At 32.5% G+C, this 18861-nt stretch overlaps 3 protein-coding genes across 11 annotated transcripts; 2 read left to right on the forward strand and 1 right to left on the reverse strand.

Moving 5' to 3' along the window:
• Nucleotides 1–909: 909 nt before the first annotated feature.
• Nucleotides 910–2520, reverse strand: LOC123905100 (pentatricopeptide repeat-containing protein At4g19191, mitochondrial-like). The gene has a single exon (XM_045954741.1). The coding sequence runs from the start codon at nucleotides 2518–2520 to the stop codon at nucleotides 910–912; it is 1611 nt and encodes a 536-aa protein (XP_045810697.1).
• A 2735-nt stretch (nucleotides 2521–5255) lies between these two features.
• Nucleotides 5256–16494, forward strand: LOC123908588 (putative pentatricopeptide repeat-containing protein At1g12700, mitochondrial). The gene is made up of 2 exons (XM_045959264.1): nucleotides 5256–6007; nucleotides 15353–16494. Exons 1-2 carry the CDS (start codon nucleotides 5417–5419, stop codon nucleotides 16397–16399), a joined length of 1638 nt encoding a protein of 545 aa, XP_045815220.1. The 5' UTR covers nucleotides 5256–5416; the 3' UTR covers nucleotides 16400–16494.
• Nucleotides 5426–16494, forward strand: LOC123908589 (pentatricopeptide repeat-containing protein At1g62670, mitochondrial-like). Of its 9 annotated transcripts, none has more exons than XR_006809646.1 (4): nucleotides 5884–6010; nucleotides 6156–7066; nucleotides 7656–7772; nucleotides 8682–10237. XR_006809646.1 is itself a non-coding variant. In XM_045959269.1 (3 exons), exon 2 carries the CDS (start codon nucleotides 6191–6193, stop codon nucleotides 7052–7054), a length of 864 nt encoding a protein of 287 aa, XP_045815225.1. In that variant the 5' UTR covers nucleotides 5884–6010; nucleotides 6156–6190; the 3' UTR covers nucleotides 7055–7066; nucleotides 16412–16494. The 9 variants fall into 9 exon arrangements, 5 of the variants coding, with proteins under 5 accessions (XP_045815222.1, XP_045815225.1, XP_045815223.1 ...); XR_006809647.1 differs by lacking the exon at nucleotides 8682–10237 and adding an exon at nucleotides 7853–8419; XR_006809648.1 differs by lacking the exon at nucleotides 8682–10237 and adding an exon at nucleotides 8009–8419.
• Nucleotides 16495–18861: the final 2367 nt, after the last annotated feature.

The following is an 18861-nucleotide window of genomic DNA, read 5'->3' on the forward strand; positions in this document are numbered from 1 at the left end:
GTAAAAATAGCAGATAACTGATAAGCTGACTGATGACTGATAGTTTATAGTTGATGAATGATGACTTATATCTGATTATGATTAATTAAGGGATACCATATGTAGTATGTATAGCTAGCAGTCTCTTTCTCTCCTCTTCATTTTTTTAATGGCAAAATATATATTAAAATTAAAAAAAATCGAGTTACAACAAATCTAAATAGGGAAAATACAAAAAATATTAAGAACCCAAAAGAAAAGAGATACATGAATCCAATTAAGCTTTTTTTAACTAGTACATTTCTTAATTCTGATCACTCACATTGAATTTTGAATAACAACAAACACATTATTGCTATACCAGTATTGCCATAGGAATATTGCTTGCATATTTAACATTAAATACTTCTCTTTTTAGTATTTGAGTTCAATTGTAAGAATCAGGCCTACTGAGATTGCTATATTAGTAGATATGTTGAATGGTTTATATAAATCTATATTCAAAATAATAGTTTTGGTAGATATGTTGAATTATTCTTTGATTTAACTTCATCTACAATCTTAAGCATTTTCATTTTTTCTCTAAAAAGAATGTAAATTAAATAACTAAATAAAAGGAAAAAGAAAGATCAATACATAGCATTCAATTGCATTAAGCATAGAATCATGATCTTTAACCTTTTTTCGAAAACGACTTCACAAGAATATTACATCCTTCTTGCATCTTGTTATTGACATTGTGTTGGCTTCTTCAAATTGTAGAATTCTAAAAGAGCATATATAAATGGAAAAAGGAAGGAAGAATGGAGATCAAGAAGAGTAAGGAAAAAATAATAACTAAGAACATGAAGAGTAAAATTCAGCTCTTTTAGAGTCTTATGGATATTGAGTAACCCAATGTGTGGCCGATCTCCCGCAGCAAATATGAAATTAACCACTGATCTGGACTTGACTCCGGCCACATTCTTTAACCATTCTGTTACCATCTATCAAATTTCGCATAGAATTCGCCTCCTTCCACTTCCCAACAGAGTTATACAAATTAGCCATTAATACACAACTCGCAGAACTTTTTGAACTATCGCCTAATAACTTGGCAGCTGCAAGCTCTCCCAGCTCAACATTGCCATGGATCCTACAAGCACTAAGCAATGGACCCAAAGCTTGGGCTTGGACTTCCGGTGGCATCGCCTCAACTGCATCTAAAGCTCGGTCAAGTTGCCCAACTCGGCCCAGAAGATCGACCAAACAAGTATAATGTTCTATTGTCGGAGTTATTCCAAAATCTGTTTGCATACTTTTGAAGTACTTCAATCCATCTTCTACCAATCCAGAATGGCTACATCCAAGCAAAAGACTAGTGTAAACAATGGCATCCGGTTTTATCCCTTCTAAAGTTGTCATTTTTTCAAAGAGGTTAATAGCTTCATTCGCCATTCCATGGATGGCATAACTATTTATCATGGAAGTCCAAGTGGTTAAATCTTTATTTTTGATGCTTTCAAATACTTCTCTTGCTTTATTGATGCTACCACATTTAGAGTACATGTGTACGAGAGACGCTTGGACTTGTTGGTCCAACTCAAATCCGTTTTCGAAAACGTATTGTTCAATCTCTTGTCCAATGTTGAGTGATCCAAAATTAGCACAGGCTGATAAAACAGTTGCAAGGGTTGCTCCATTTGGTCTATTTTCTGTCCTTACCATCCTTCTAAAGAGATCCAATGCTTCCTTTGGGTGACCTGAACGGGCATATCCTGCAATCATTGACGTCCATGATAGAACATTCTTTCGAATGATTGCATCAAATATCATTCTAGCAGATGTAAGTTTACCGCACTTTGCGTACATAGTTATAAGTAAGTTTTCAATGGAATCCTCTTTATCACACCCACATTTGAGTGCAAGAGTGTGAACTGATGAAGCTAGCAAGAAGTCTCCTAATTGAATGCAACCAGAAATAAGATTTAGAAACACAACAAAATCAATGCCAATACTTTGATGCCGCATTTGATTGAATAACTTAAACACTTCCGCGACATCTCCAACTTTCACATAACCCCCCATGATAGTTGTCCAAGAAACTGTTGTTTTTTCGTCCATAGAGTCAAAAACTTTCCTTGCTTCATCCATTCGTCCAAACTGAGAATACATACCCATCAACGAGTTATCCAAAGATACCTCAAAACACAGAAGTCCACGTTTAACAACACAACAATGTATTGACATACCCTGCGAAAGAAACTCAAAAGATTTCATACCAGAAGAAAAACCCGAGAAAATTGAAACATACGTAGATGAACTCGGTTCAAAACCAAAAACCAACATCTCTTTCAAGAGATTCAACGCCTTATCCATCAAAGACTCACGACAGTAAGCCGAAATCACAGTGTTCCAAGAGACAACACTTCTTTGTGGCATTTCATCAAACACCTTTATTGCAGATTCAATAACCGAACACTTCGAGTACATATCAACAAGTGAAGTTTGAACAAAGGTATCAGATTGGAACCCAAGTCTAAAGACATGTCCATGAAGCATTGTACCGTGTGGAATGGAAAAGAGGTTGGCACAAGACTTGAGGAGTAAAGGGTATGTGAAGGTGTTGCCATTGACACAAGAATGGTGCATAAAAGAATATATTTTTAAGGTTTCTGTGAAGAACCCATTATTTGTTGAGTCTCGAATCATCAAATTCCATAGGTAAAGGGGTCTTTGCCTTTGGAAGTTGGTAAAAGTCGAAGAAGGACGCAGTGGCATTTACTTTTCAGTTCCTAGGCATTGTTTTTCCGTTTGTCCATGTTGTTCGTTGCAAGCCATGATCCTTAAATACATCAAAATAACTAACGTGTGAAATCCACAATTGCAATTTGACCCGACACCCGCATAAAAAATCCGCATTTTAGGTATGAGTACAGGTATGAATAATTACCCATAAAAATAAGCGAGTGTGAGTGTAGGTACGGTAACTTAGTATCTATCCCGTCCAATATCCACGTAATATATATTTATTTTATTTATATTATTATATAATAATATATGTATATCAATTGCAAGCCATGATCATGTCTGTTGATTTAGATCGGACGACCTACGGTTGTAACTGCGTCACGCAGTTATTGTAGGAAATCCATTTCCCACATAGTGTGCTTGCTTGACTCAGTAGTTTACTTATTACGTAATAATCTACTTTTATTTACTCACATTAAGATTAACCTAAGTAATAAATGCTTAAATACCTTACATAAAGTAAGTCATTAGTATGCATATACACAATCTATGTTTAAGGGTATTTTAGTCAATTTTGAATGTAATCAGATTTTTGTTGGATGTAATTAGAAAAAATCCAAATTAAATCAGTTCGGATTTAAACAAATCTTTTGGTGTTATTAAGGTTTTTTTGGTGTTTAAACGAATTTTGAAGCGAGTCATCAACATGTACATGGCCATAAAAGGTGAGAATAAGCTACGCCGAGCTAGGCTTTGCCAAACTTGAGACCGACCTGTTAAAAAATCGAAGGTCTGAGTTTGGTCTGTGATCTATCATAAGTTTATCTTTTAGGCTCAAGTGTGTCTTTTGAAAGTCTAATGTGGCTTATTAGTATGTTTAAAAGCTTATTTCATATTAACATATTTAAATAAGTTTTTTAAATATACTTATTAACTAATAAACCATTGTCCTTTTGATAGTTAACATGATATTTTAGAGAATTTAACTATACATGTCAATCATATTTCAATTCTAATTTATAATAATACATTTATATATCTGAAAAACTAATATTTTAGAAAAAAAAATCATTTTTTTTATAAAAATAATTACTTTTAATTGTTTTGTGTCCGTTTGTTACGGATTTTTAAAATAATCAAAAAACAGCTAAAAATAATCAGAAAACAGTTAAAAATAAGAAACTACTAAATCTCCGTTTGTTATAACTTATTTTAGATAAAAATTACTTTTTTTATAAAAATAATCACTTTTAATTGTTTTGCATCTGTTTGTTACAGATTTTAAAATAATCAGAAGCTAAAAATAATCAGAAAACAGCTAAAAATGAGAAGTTACTAAGAGTAGCTTATAAAATAATAGATTTTTTTTAGAGGAGAGAAAAAAAAAATGTTAAAAGAAGAAAGTTATTTGTAATTAAAAAAAATCACTTTTACAAGTTGCATCCAAACAAACTAAAGATTATTTTATTTAAAAGAAGTGATTTTTATTATATTAAACAAACACAAAGTAGATTCAACTTTTCTAAAAATCTCTAAAAACTAATCTCTAAATTATTTTACATCAAAATCACTATTTTTTTTAATCTGTAACAAACAGACCCTAAGAGTAGCTTATAAAATAATAGATTTTTTTAGAGGAGATAAAAGAAATGTTAAAAGAAGAAAGTTATTTGTAATTAAAAAAATTACTTTTATAAGTTGTATCCAAACAAACTAAAGATTATTTTATTTAAAAAAAGTGATTTTTATTATAATAAACAAACACAATGTAAATTCAACTTTTCTAAAAATCTCTAAAAACTAATCTCTAAATTATTTTACATCAAAATCACTATTTTTTTAATCTGTAACAAACGCACCCATCAAAATTTTGGTAGATAGGGATCCCATAAAAACTTCTTTCGAGCAATGGGCAAAACTTGGTCATTTCTCAAGAACAATAGTTAAGGGACCCGATACTACTACTTGGATCTGGAACCTACATGCTGATACTCATGATTTCGATAGCCATACTAGTGATTTAGAGGAGGATTCAATGATTATTTGTTCGTCGGAACCAAAACTATCGAAAAAATTAATAAATTTATAATTTAATCAAAATATAAATTTTAATATATAAATAATAATAATAATAATAATAAATATATTATTCATATAACTTAAATAGACCGATCTAATAAGCTAAAATGTTTTTTTTTTTTGGTGAGTAGCTAAAATGTTTTTTAATGTACTGCAATCTAAATTATTTAACTAAATATACTTATAAATTATTTTTGGCCAATTCTATGCAGAGAAGAATAATGCTAGCAATACACTCTTTAACAAACACACTCCAACACACTCTCTTTTATTGGTTGAAATTCACATGGGTCCCATAAAAAATGTGGACCCATATAACTTTTATGGGACCCATATAAATTTTAACCAATAGAAGAGAGTGTGTTAAGAGTGTGTTTGTTAAAGAGTGTGTTGCTAGCACTCCTCGAAAAGAATAATGCTAGCAACACACTCTTTAATAAATACACTCCAACACATGCAGAGAAATACTTTAGGCCGGGCTTCCCACTTCTACACTTGGATAAGCCTCACCGTGAAAACCCCTACACATTGAGATGAAATTATCATTCATTCAAGATTTCAATCACATTGTCATAAACATTATTCATTTAAGATTAATCGATTTTCATTTTAAACCAAACAAACAACAATGTCGTATGTTGCTTCTTCTCCTAATTTTCAAAAACTCCAAAACCCTAAATTCATTCGCTTCTTCTCCTCTTCACCTAAAAGCCTATACTCTCAATTCCACAACCAAAATAAAGACGAACAAAATCTCGTTTGCTTATTCAATCAATTGCTCCTTCAGAACAATCCATCCATCTTCCGATTTAACAAAATTTTAGGTTCCTTTGTTAAGCTAAATCAATACTCCACTGTTGTTTCACTTCATCGAGAGATGGAATTAAATGGAATTTCCTCAGATTTAGTCACTTCCAACATATTGATCAATTGTTTTTCACAATTAGGTCAAATCTCTCTTTCCTTTTCTGTATTTGCCAACATTCTCAAAAAGGGTTTTCATCCAGATGTCATAACATTGACTACACTCATCAAGGGTCTCTGTCTCAAAGGTCAGATCCATAAAGCATTCAACTTTCATGATAAGGTCGTTGCGCAGGGATTCCGGTTAGATCAAGTTAGTTATGGGACCTTGATCAATGGGTTATGTAAACTTGGACAAACAAGAACAGCCCTACAACTGCTGAGACGAGTTGATGAGAAACTGCTTCAACCTACTGTGGTAATGTACAATGCAATTATTGATAGTATGTGCAAGGATAAACTTGTTAATCATGCTTTTCATTTATACTCTGAAATGATTGCTAAGAAACTTTCTCCTGATGTAGTCACTTACAATACTTTAATTAATGGCTTTTGCATCGTAGGTCGGTTAAAAGAAGCAATTCATCTGTTTAATAAAATGGTATCGGAAAACATCAACCATAATATTTATACCTTTAATATATTGGTTGATGCATTTTGTAAAGAAGGAAAAGTGAAAGAAGCTAAAAATATGTTTGCTATGATGATGAGAAAAGGTGTTAAACCTGATGTTGTTACTTATAACTCTTTAATGGATGGATATTGCTTAGTTAAAGAAATTAACAAGGCCAATGGTATATTCAACACTATGGCTCAGATGGGAGTGGTTCCTGATGTTCAATGCTACAATATCATGATTAATGGATTTTGTAAGATTAAAATGGTAGATGAAGCCATGAATCTCTTCAATGAAATGCTTTGTAGAAAAATTATTCCTGATACGATAACTTACAGTTCCCTTATTGATGGTTTGTGCAAATCGGGAAGAATCTCATATGCTTTGGAGCTTGTCGATGAGATGTATGATAGAGGTCAACCACCTAATATAATTACTTACAATTCTATATTGGATGCTTTGTGCAAAAACCACCATGTTGACAAGGCAATTGCTTTATTAACAAAAATTAAAGATATGGGTATTCAACCAAACATGTGCACATATAATATTCTTATTGATGGATTGTGTAAAGGTGGAAGATTGAATGACGCTCAAAAGGTTTTTGAGGATCTTCTGGTCAAAGGCTACAATCTTGATGTCTATACATATACTGCTATGATCCATGGGTTTTGTAAAAATGGGTTTCTTGATGAAGCATTGGCCATACTATCAAAACTGAAAGACAATAGTTGCATTCCAAATGCCGCAACGTATGAAATTATTATCCGTTCTCTATTTGATAATGATGAAAATGATAAGGCAGAGAAACTTCTTCGTGAAATGATTTCAAGAGGTCTGTTGTAAGACTAAAACTAGGTATGATATTTGTCTACTGTACATTATTATTTTGAATTTGTGTTTCAACATTGTTTCATCATTTCATTTTTGTAGTTGCTTCACCCAATGGAAAGAAGGGTTTTGTTATCTCTTTTGGCTAAGTGTGTTTATATTTCCCGACTACTTGATCGGCATGTTCCAACTTGGAGAAATTGGTAGGATATGAAAATTATTAATGTCATAAGAGTGTTGTTGGGTTCAATTTGTACTAATTGTATTACACTTGCTCTAGCCAATGTTTTTTTTATCAACAATAGCTAATATCTAGAAACTTTATATAGTCAAAATTTCATTTCAATACAGAAGTAGAATACATGTGATATCTGAGGGAATTGGATCATGGATACAGGTCTAGAGACTGAAAGCAAACTTGTTATGGCTTGGGAAATATAATATCTTGTTATTCCTTGCATTATCATGACCAAAGAAGTAACTAGTTATGGCTTGGTTTGTGAGTTTAATACTTGAAATGATTATGTGTGTGGCTTGTAATGAAATTATTAGCTGAAACGTTTCTCTGCAATATCTGTTTTGCTGCAAAATTCTAATGTCTGCACTTTTTGGACAGAATTTATTGTTCTTAATTGAGCTTAAGAAGATGTGTTGGTCGTAGGAAACTGGGTTAATTAAGATTTGTTCTGTTGAGCCTATCTTAGGGATACTAAATTGAATTGGGACAGAACAAGTAAGCTTGTTATTATTTTTCTTTTTAATACTTATACTTCTGCATTATAGTTCTAATCTTACGAAGCTTATCTGTTTTAGAATGATAAGCTTAAGGTTGAGTTTATAAGACCTGAACTGTAAACAACAGACATAAGTTTGGCTTTGCCCTTAAGCGAAGTAAGCTGAGAATGACTTTAATTGCTCTTGTGGTTACATTAAATTACTGTCTAATGAGTAACTAAGGCCTCATTGCAGCTGCATAATCTACTCAAATATGTATTAAAGACTAATATTGAGAGAATGCTCTTCAAGTTGTTTGGTCACTAGGCTTAGAGTTTGAAACTTGCATGCAGAAGGAGGGAGCATGATTTTATTTTCTACATATCTGCTGGTGCTGCAGTTTTGGATGATAATTTATCTTAAATTTTGGTTTGGAGTTTTTTAATATTTTAGAATGATATGGTTAGAAAAAATATTCCTAATGTTGTAACGTACAGTTCCCTTATTTTAGAATTATATGGTTGGTTTAAACTGCTGCCACATTCCTGCTTTTAGTATAAAGCCAAGCCTAGTGGCTGTTACAGAGGTCAGGAACCTGTACGAATATTTCAGGGATTTACAAATGAATTCAAAGTTATACAAGTAGTTATTTGATTTGATTTACAATTGTTGTTTCTTGCATTACTATCGTGTAGATCAAGTTTATGAACTTTTTTTCTTATTTCATTTGGTTGCTTATCTAAGTTTCTATGGTTTGTCCTCTCTATGGTTGCTTCTACTGTGATGCTTGGTTTGAGGCCAGAAGATCAGAACAATCCATTTGGTCAGTTTGGCCCTGCTAAGCATGTATAGGACACAGTTTTTACCTTATCATGTAAAAATATTTATCTATCATTTGAAGTCCAAAACCTTTAATCAAATTCTGCAGGAGAAAGGAGTTGGAGCTAGTGCAACCTCCTCCTTGTCAGTACCAAAGAATCGATGCGGATTTCAAATCATCAATAGTAAAGTACACATTTTTTACCTTATCATGTTAAAATATTTATACAAATTATAGTGGAGGTGTTTACTTTTTGTGTTGTCTGCCAACAATCAAAGTCATTTTTAACATCATCACAAAATATTTAAACCTCAAACAACAAAAACAGTGTTGGTAGCATTTGGATCATATGTTTGCAGAGAAAATAGTTATTAAAAAACACTCGAGACTCTCTAGATGCGGTTTTGTATTTTGCACTTTTGTTTTTTGACACATTGTTTTTAAACTTGCACATTGACACACATTGTTTCTTTCAAATTATAAAACACTATGGCAGTATGGCTCAGATGGGTCATGGGAGTGGCTCCTAACGTTCGGAGCTACACTATCGTGATTAATGGATTTTGTAAGATTAAAATGGTAGATGAAGCCATTAATCTCTTCAATGAAATGCATAGCAGAAAAATTATTCCTAATGCGGTATCGTACACTGCTCTTATTGATGGATCGTGTAATGTTGGAAGACTAGAGGATGCACTAGAGATTTTCAAAGATCTTTTGGTCAAAGGCTACAATCTAAATGTCTATACATATACCGTTATAATCAAGGGATTTTGCAAAACGGGAATGTTTGACGAAGCATTGACCATGCTATCAAAATGGAAGACATTGGTTGCATTCTGAATGCTAAAGCTTATGAAACAGTTATTTCTTCCCTCCTTAAAAAAGGTGAAAATTGTAAAGCATAGAAGCTTTCTTCGTGAAATGATTGCAAGAGATCTACTGTATGATCAAGATGTTAGAAATAAAGTTTTAATCCTTCTACTGAAGTCTACCAGGAACAAATAGGTTATCATTTTTTTCCCTACATTGCATTGCATTTATCCTTTGGATTTGTGTGTCTGCCCTTCCTTCTGACCATCTTAATAGAACTAATCTTGCAATTTCTGATAAATTTTGAAAACATTTTCCAAATGCTGAAGCATTGATGTTGGGTTGCACTTCAAAATTCCAGTGCCCAAGTCTGGGAACAATGATTTCAGTCCCCAAAAGTTAAAAAATCTAAGCACTGTCTTGATAGGTTGGACATTTATTGTTTGCTGATGTCATTGAAATTTGTTTCTTCATAACCAATCATGGAAGCATTGTCCTTTCAGTTCACGTTGCTATTTTGTTGTCTGCCATTATGTGCAAGACTTTAAATTCTGCTCAAGTTACTTTGGCAGCTGATTCTGTTATTATTTTAGCTTCAGAATCATATTTTCAGTAATAAAATGGATTGCTTTTGGTTCATATTTAGCTAGTAGGGTTCCCTCCTTCTTTTAAAGTAGTTTTCCATGTTCTGTAAATTTTATCTGTTTGAATATATATGTAAGTATCTATCCAAATGGTCGATGTCACAAGAAATTCTGTTTTGTAAGTATCTTTTATAGCAAGTCTCCTTTTTGGAGGACATGAAATTGAAAGATGGTTTAGCATTATGATTCTTCTCATGCTTAGTTGTTTTAGACTAGCATGATGATAGTTGGTTTGTGTAGATACTTATCCTTTTATATAAGCATGATGTGTTGATTATGTATATGTATGTCTCTTTATATTATGACAGGATTGATTTATGATATATACTCTCTTGTTGAAATACTATTCACTTTCCTTCTACTATTGTTTTGGTATACTAAGAAATTCCCCATTGTTTGGAAAGAAATATTCATTTTCCTTCTACTGTTGTTTTGGTATACTAAGAAATTCCACATTGTTTGGAAATCAAGCAAGACGGAAGACCATATTTAATGGAGAAATGTTATTTGAACAACTAATTTTTGACAACTTTCTCTTTCATGCTCACATTATATTTAACTAGGGATCTCACTAAGTAACAATAAGTACTTACTAGACTTTGACCCATGCTAATTATTGTAGTATTGAATTTTTTAATATTATATTTGTATTGAACCATAAAAAATAGTTAGTTGCAATATAAAAATTACATAAAAAGTGCTTGAAAATTTCATACATTTTAATAGGTGAGTTCTAAAAAAATGTAGTTTGAGTTTTGTTTTGCAAGAAACCTTAATAGTTAATATTCAGGTGCTTCTATATTGTATAAATTTGTATGTTGAGAGATTCTCAATTATGATGTTTCATTTTTTACCTGACTTAAGGGATATCATCCATTTCTATTGTTGCCAAAAGATCTAAGTTGTCATCATATCTAGCTTGCAAAGAGAATTCTTGTAAAAGAAAAAAAAAACTTTGATAATGATTAGGGTCCAACTTAATATGTGACTTCCAAAAAGATATAATCTATGAGTTTTATTTTGCAAGAAGCGTTGATAATGATTAAAATCTACCTTAATAGCTAATATTCAAGTGCTTCTATGTTGCATGGATTTGTATATTAAGAGATTCTCAATTGTGGTTCTTCAATTTTTGCATGGCTCAAAGATATATCATCAATTTCCATAGCTGCCAAAAGATTTAGGGTATGTTTGGGTGTGAAGAGAAAATGAGAAGAGAGAAAAGGGTGAGAGAGAGTATAAGAAGATAGAAATTGAGTAGATTTAGGGTGCGTTTGATTTGCAAAAAGATGATTACCGGACAGAACAGTACTGGACAAGTGACTGAGTTACAAGACAATTTTTTGTACTGCACTTTGTTTGATGATCGATGTACAGGACAAACAATTTTGTACCGTACCTTATTTGATATGTTAAGTACTGGACAAAATAATACAAAATTTACTGAAATATCCTTTTTAATGTACAATGATTTTTTAGTTAAAAAATACATAATTTTACTTTTTTTTTTAAAAAAAATTCTAATTAAAATTAAACCATCTCATAATTTGATGAACAATGTTCATCATCTTCATCTTCTTTTCTGGAAAAAAAATTAATAAAAAAAATCCCAACATCATCTTCATCTCATAAACCCAGAAATCTCCAACATCATGAGAAACTAACACCTCGGTCCTTCTCACTCTCAATCCAATTCAAGTTTCCAAATCTCTAATCCCCAATCTCAAATCAAATTTCCCTTTTCTCGTTCAACAACAACTAATTATGGATCTAGCCCCTTTTCTCTTTGCTTTTTCTCTCCTCTCCACTGTCGCCGCCGTTTTCACCGTCGCCGCCGGAATTGAATTGAGCGAAGAAATTGAAAATGGGTGAAGGGAGTGAGAAGTGAAAATTCCCATAGAGATAGGGGATTTGGATACAATAAACTGGTATCAAAATTCATGAAGAGCAACCAAAGATTTTGATACTGCCTCGTTGATGGGTACTATCAAAATCCTTTCAAATATTGGTTTTGTAGCAATCAGATATGTTGCAATACTCTTGAACAACGCACGCTAGAAATTCCAGATTTTTTTTTCCTCCCGGAATTTTTTATTAAAGTTTTCCGGTATGAAAATTTGACTATAAATTTTTTTTGCGTGGCAAAAAAAAATTGTAGGGTTGAAGTCAAACAATTAAAAGAGTAATATTGGAAGAAAAATGTGTTTGTAGGGGTAAAAGAATAATTGTCGGGTAGGAAAAAAATTCCAGGAAGAGGCAACGAGATAACCTAAAGGATAAAAACGTATTTTTTGTTTATTTGTCCGCTGGACAAAAAGTTGTCCCCCACTTTTTTTTTTGTTTACAATGAGTGGGAATCGAACTCATGACCTATAACATACTAGCCAAACCCCTCGCCACTAGACCAAACCTAGTGGCTTAAAGTTGTCCCCCACTTTAGTGAGTAACAAAAAAATGGATAGTTGTCCTGTCCTCCGTGACTTTTTTTGTGCTGTCCTTTTTCCTTTTTTAAATCAAACGCTGAACAATTATTTTTGTTCTGTCCTATCCCTTATTTCTTTACAAATCAAACACACCCTTAAAATATTGTTTTGTATAAGAGAAAGATCGAAATGTTAATTATATTTGAAAGTACCAAAATGCCCCAAATTAAAAAATCTTTAACGAAAATTAATTTAATAATGTATTTGATCCATTTATTTAATTAATATATTAGATTTATTAAACTATGTACCATAAAAAATGCATATTTAACAAAAAAAAAACACTACCCATTTCTTTTTCATGTTTTTGGTACAACGCTACCCATTTCTTTAATATGATCAATATAAATATTATTTAAAAAATTCACCACCCATTTAACCAAAAAAGCACTACCCATTTTACAAAAATAGCGCTACCCAACCCAGGTACCCATTTTACATAGATAGGCAAATCTCACTTCTTCCTTGTTGTTAATATGCGATTCCAGATTTTCCAGGTTTTCAGCTCACATCTTAACTGATTATATATTTTTCAAGATTTTAATTAATGTTTCACCTATTGCTTACATACGTTTTCGTGTCCAGAGCACGACGACAAGAGTTCCGTGTATATGTTTAATTAGGGTGGTCAAGACTACTTTATTTTTTATTATTATAAAAATTAAGATTAAGATACTTTTATTGGGAAATTGTTTTTGAATAGGTGTTTGCGGGTCGGTTGAGGTGGTTTTAGACAAGACCGTTACTCGATTAGAAAAAAGTTGGTGCGCAGGATAAGAAACATGATAGAATAATTGTACTCCCTCAACCATCCTTAATTATAAGTAAAAGTCAACTTTTCAGATTCATTGAATAACTTATGTATCTGGACTATAATATAGATCAGATACATCATTTTTTCAATGAATCTAAACAAGAAACTTTTGCTTATAATTAAGAATGGAGGGAGTACCATATCATGTCTCAGTTCAGTGTTTAGTGAGACAACTGAATATGATAAGTTAATCCAGAAATTTATCTTATCTTATCCCTCTAGTTAAAAAGTTTATCTTGAATTTGAGCTGCGTAACCAGCATACAAAACATAAGATAAACAAATAATTTACAATAATTTTTCATAGTGTTGGATTTGTGAGTTCACGAGTTTAAAATCATAAACTTACTACCCAACCAAATTACTTCAAATTTAAATGAAGATGTTTTCTCTTTAGGTCCTCAATGTATCTTTTATACCCCAAATATTTCAATTTTGCCTTTAATAAAAACTTCGATTCGCAAAAACAGAAGTTTTTTTTAGTTCAAATTCAGGAAAAATTCGGTTAACAGAAATCGAATATTTTTTTCAAGGAAAAAAAATTTGGCTCGTAAAAATCGAAATTTTTATTGAAGGACAAAAAAAAAAATCTAGAGAAAAAAAAAATCATGGGGACCTAGTGAGAAAGAAATAATCTTAAATCAATTCCAACTCGCACTTAAACAGTTTTGGATAAAATATGGTGGATAAGCCGTGAAAACCCATGCTCACTTAGGCTATGTTTGGATTGGTAGTAAAGGATTTAATGAAATGGAATGAAGTGGTAACTAACTAAGTTCCATTGTTTGGATTTGAAAAAAATGAATGGAGTGGAATGAAACACAATGGAACCCATTCCATCCCATACCATCCAATCTTCTAATTTTCTTTCCCCTCCAAATTGGGGTATATGCAATGGAATGAATATTTATAAAATATATCCAAACAATTGAATGATATTTTTACTCTATTCCGCTCCGTTCCACTCCATTCCATTATATTTCATTCCGCTCCATTCCATTTTGTACCACCAATTCAAACATAGCCTTAAATGAAATTTGAAGCACATTGTCATAATATTATTCATTTACTTACGATTAATCGATTTTCATTTTAAACCAAACAAACAACAATGTCGTATGTTGCTACTGTCAAAAAAAAATAAAAATGTCGTATGTTGCTTCTTCTCGTCATTTTCAAAAACTCGAAAACACTAATTTGATTCGATTCTTCTCCTCTTCAACTACAACAACACTATACTCTCAAGACAAAGACGAAGAAAATCTCGTTTCCAAATTCAATCAATTAGTGCATCAAAATCCTACACCACCCATCATCCAATTTGGTAAAATTTTAGGTTCCCTTGTCAAACTCAATCAATACTCCACTGTTGTTTCACTTCATCGAGAGATGGAATTAAATGGAATTTCCTCAAACTTGGTCACTTCCAACATATTGATCAATTGTTTTTCACAATTAGGTCAAATCTCTCTTTCCTTTTCTGTATTTGCCAACATTCTCAAAAAGGGTTTTCATCCAGATGTCATAACATTGACTACACTCATCAAGGGTCTCTGTCTCAAAGGTCAGATCCATAAAGCATTCAACTTTCATGATAAGGTCGTAGCGCAGGGATTCCGGTTAGATCAAGTTAGTTATGGGACCTTGATCAATGGGTTATGTAAACTTGGACAAACAAGAACAGCCCTACAACGTCGCGGTGTGAATAAATCACAATATCACACAAATCTTATTAAAATTATTTGTACTATGATATATGTATAATAACTTAAATATGAGATAAATGTAAAGTTTTGAACTTGGAAAGAGTTAAAAAGATATAACACTTTATAATTTATGTTCATATTTGTATTAAAAATGTGATTTTTATGCATTTCTATTGGATCGGTGTTTCGTCGCGGCCGTAATGGCGTTTCGGCGTGATTTATTTTCACCATATAAAAACGGTGAAAAACGGTAACGCTAGGCTCCAATACCTTTTTGTCGCGACCGTTTTCGCGGTAACGGACCTTTATTTAAAACCTTGGTGGTAATGTACAATGCAATTATTGATAGTATGTGCAAGGATAAACTTGTTAATCATGCTTTTCATTTATACTCTGAAATGATTGCTAAGAAACTTTCTCCTGATGTAGTCACTTACAGTACTTTAATTAATGGCTTTTGCATCGTAGGTCGGTTAAAAGAAGCAATTCATCTGTTTAATAAAATGGTATCGGAAAACATCAACCATAATATTTATACCTTTACTATATTGATTGATGCATTTAGTAAGGAAGGAAGAGTGAAAGAAGCTAAAAATATGTTTGCTATGATGATGAGAAAAGGTGTTAAACCTGATGTTGTTACTTATAACTCTTTAATGGATGGATATTGCTTAGTTAAAGAAATTAACAAGGCCAATGGTATATTCAACACTATGGCTCAGATGGGAGTGGCTCCTGATGTTCATAGCTACAGTATCATGATTAATGGATTTTGTAAGATTAAAATGGTAGATGAAGCCATCAATCTCTTCAATGAAATGCATTGCAGAAAAATTATACCTAATGTGGTAACTTACAATTCCCTTATTGATGTTTTGTGCAAATCAGGAAGAATCTCTTATGCTATTGAGCTTGTCGATGAGATGCATGGTAGAGGTCAACCACCTAATATATTTACTTATAATTCTATATTGGATGCTTTGTGCAAAAACCATGATGTTAACAAGGCAATTGCATTATTAACCAAAATTATAGAGAACGATATTCAGCCAGATATGTGCACGTACACTATTCTTATTGGTGGATTGTGTAAAGGTGGAAGGCTGGAGGATGCGAGAAAGGTTTTTGAAGATCTTTTGGTCAAAGGCTACAATCTAGATGTTCATATATATACTGTTATGATCAAAGGATTTTGTAACAAGGGTTTGTTTGACGAAGCATTGACCATGCTGTCAAAAATGAAAGACAATAGTTGCATTCCAAATGCTGCAACGTATGAAATTATTATCCATTCTCTATTTGATAAAGATGAAAATGATAAGGCAGAGAAACTTCTTCGTGAAATGATTTCAAGAGGTCTGTTGTAAGACTAAAACTAGGTATTATGATATTTATGTTTCAACATTGTTTCATCATTTCATTTATTTAGTTGCTTCACTCAATGGAAATAAGGCTTTTGTCATTTCTTTTGGATAAGTGTGTTTAGGGAAATTGGTAGGACTTGGAAAATTATTGATGTCATAAGAGTGTTGTTGGGTTCAGTTTGTACTAATTGTATTACACTTGCTCTAGCTGAAATTCCTGGCACGCAGTGGACCAATGCTTTGACAGATGCTACACCAGTTGTCTATATAAATCAAACAGCAGACAAGCAAAATAATAAACTGCAGAATAATAAAGAACACAGTAGGTTTGTTAACCCTGTTCAGTGTAAACACACCTACTCTGGGAATACCAATCCAGGAGGAATCCACTATAATAGTACTAGTTCTAAGTTATCAGTAAACGCCTCGTTTACAACTTGTCACCTAGCTACTACCCGTGCTATACTCTATCTAGGAACTCCTAAATATGAGACCCTGTTTCACTCCCCTCACTACCACACAACATATAAAACATATTTTTGTAACAAATAAAACAAACCGCCTTAGGTATCTTGTAGTAGAAGGCGCGTTTTAGCTTGCTGGATAAGTATGAACTTATTTGTAAATCAAATCTTCAAAAAGATATAAAACAAAATTTAGGTGCGCTGCTTCAAAAGACACATGTTGTACGGACATGCTACGACATCTTGGTCCAACATTTGGCTATTGTTGTTTTTGCGAAATTGTATCCAATATTTAAAACCCACACTAGCCAATGGTTTTCTTAATCAACAATAGCTAATATCTAGATTCTTTATATATATTAAAAAAATCATTTCGATACAGAAGTAGAATACACCAGATATCTTGGGTGAGGGAATGGGATCATGGATACAGGTCTATAGAGACTGAAAGCAAACTTGTTATGGTTTGGGAAATATAATATCATGTTATTCCTTGCATTATTATGACCAAAGAAGTAACTTGTTATGGCGCGTGAAGTGAGTCAAAATTAAAGGTTTATTCGCCTTTTCCTTGTCTTTTTTAACTTTAACAAGCTTTGATTTTTCATTCAAAGCTTATTTATCTAATGTAGTTTTCCATGTTCTGTCATTCTTATCTATCTGAAATGTATATGCACTGAATCGTTGATGTCACAAAAAATTTTGTTTTGTGGGAGTTCTGTTATCTACGGTTTTTGTTTCTGATGTACAACAAATTATGTTTCTAGTATCTTTTATAGCAAGTCTCCTATTTCACCGCCGTCATCGGCTCACCATCCCTCTCAGCCTTCTTCACCACATATTCTGTCTCTTTAGTTTCTTTTGTTTTCAGCCTACGATAGACAGCAGGAAATAACACACTGGAGAGGATCGGAATCCTCGAATGTGGGGCAGTTTTTTTGGAGAAGATACAGAGAGTAACGGTTCTCACATGGAGGTTCCCCTTTACGAAACGCGACGTCACGCTTCCAATTATCCTCCTCGACACCAATTTCAACAACAATTATAGATTAATTGCACTAGTGTTGCAAAAGCTCTTAATGAAATCAGATTGATACATAAAAATGTCTCAAGAATGTCTATTATATTTGAGATGTCTATTGATAGTTGGACAAAGGGTCCAGATGTGAAGAATCACAGAAGCAGCATGCGTTTATCGCTATATCAGTAAGTACAACAACTCTGAATTTCAACAGCAGATGCATCATGTGTCCAGCTTTGGCTATTGTAGTCAACTGATTTAGTTGCCTAATGTCAATGTGTTGTTTTGATCATATTTCTACATGAAACTTTTGTTGCAATTGAAAAATAAATTGAACCTGTTGATGAAAGCATGATGGAATATGCAAAGGTGTTGCCTCTGTATTGCTGCCACTTTCCTGCTATCACTATAAAGCGAAGGTGAAGTCTTAGTGGCCGTTACAAAGGTAGTTATTTGATTTGTAGGAAGCATAATTCTATTTTCTCCATAATTATATATGCAGCAGTCTATACTTAAATGTATTGTTCACTTTTTTGTGCTCGTTGTTAAATTAAATTCTTAATAAAGCATAAATATGATTGAATAGTTCAGGATGGCGACACTTGCACACATCAATATGATTCATGAATATGATTCATGATTCCCCTTTTATATAGATGCTATTGATTTGAAATTCGAGCACTGTCTTCCTTGCACTAGACGCTAGTGATTTGACAGGTTGAACAATTATTGTTTGCTCATTTCATTGTAATTTGTTTGTTCATAACCGATCACTAAATCATCGTCCTTTCGGTTCAAGTTGCTATTTTGATTTAAAGAACTCAATAAGTGATTTAAAAGAGCTGCTCAGATGTTAGTGCAATTGTAGTCTGCTATTATGTTTAAGACCTTAAGCATGCATCTTAAAAAAAGTCTGAATCTGACAGATACAACCTTTTATTTAATGGATTTGTCTTTGTTCAATTCATTCAGCTCTAAAT

This window comes from Trifolium pratense, linkage group LG2 (genome assembly GCF_020283565.1).
Source record: "Trifolium pratense cultivar HEN17-A07 linkage group LG2, ARS_RC_1.1, whole genome shotgun sequence".
NCBI lineage: Eukaryota > Viridiplantae > Streptophyta > Magnoliopsida > Fabales > Fabaceae > Trifolium > Trifolium pratense.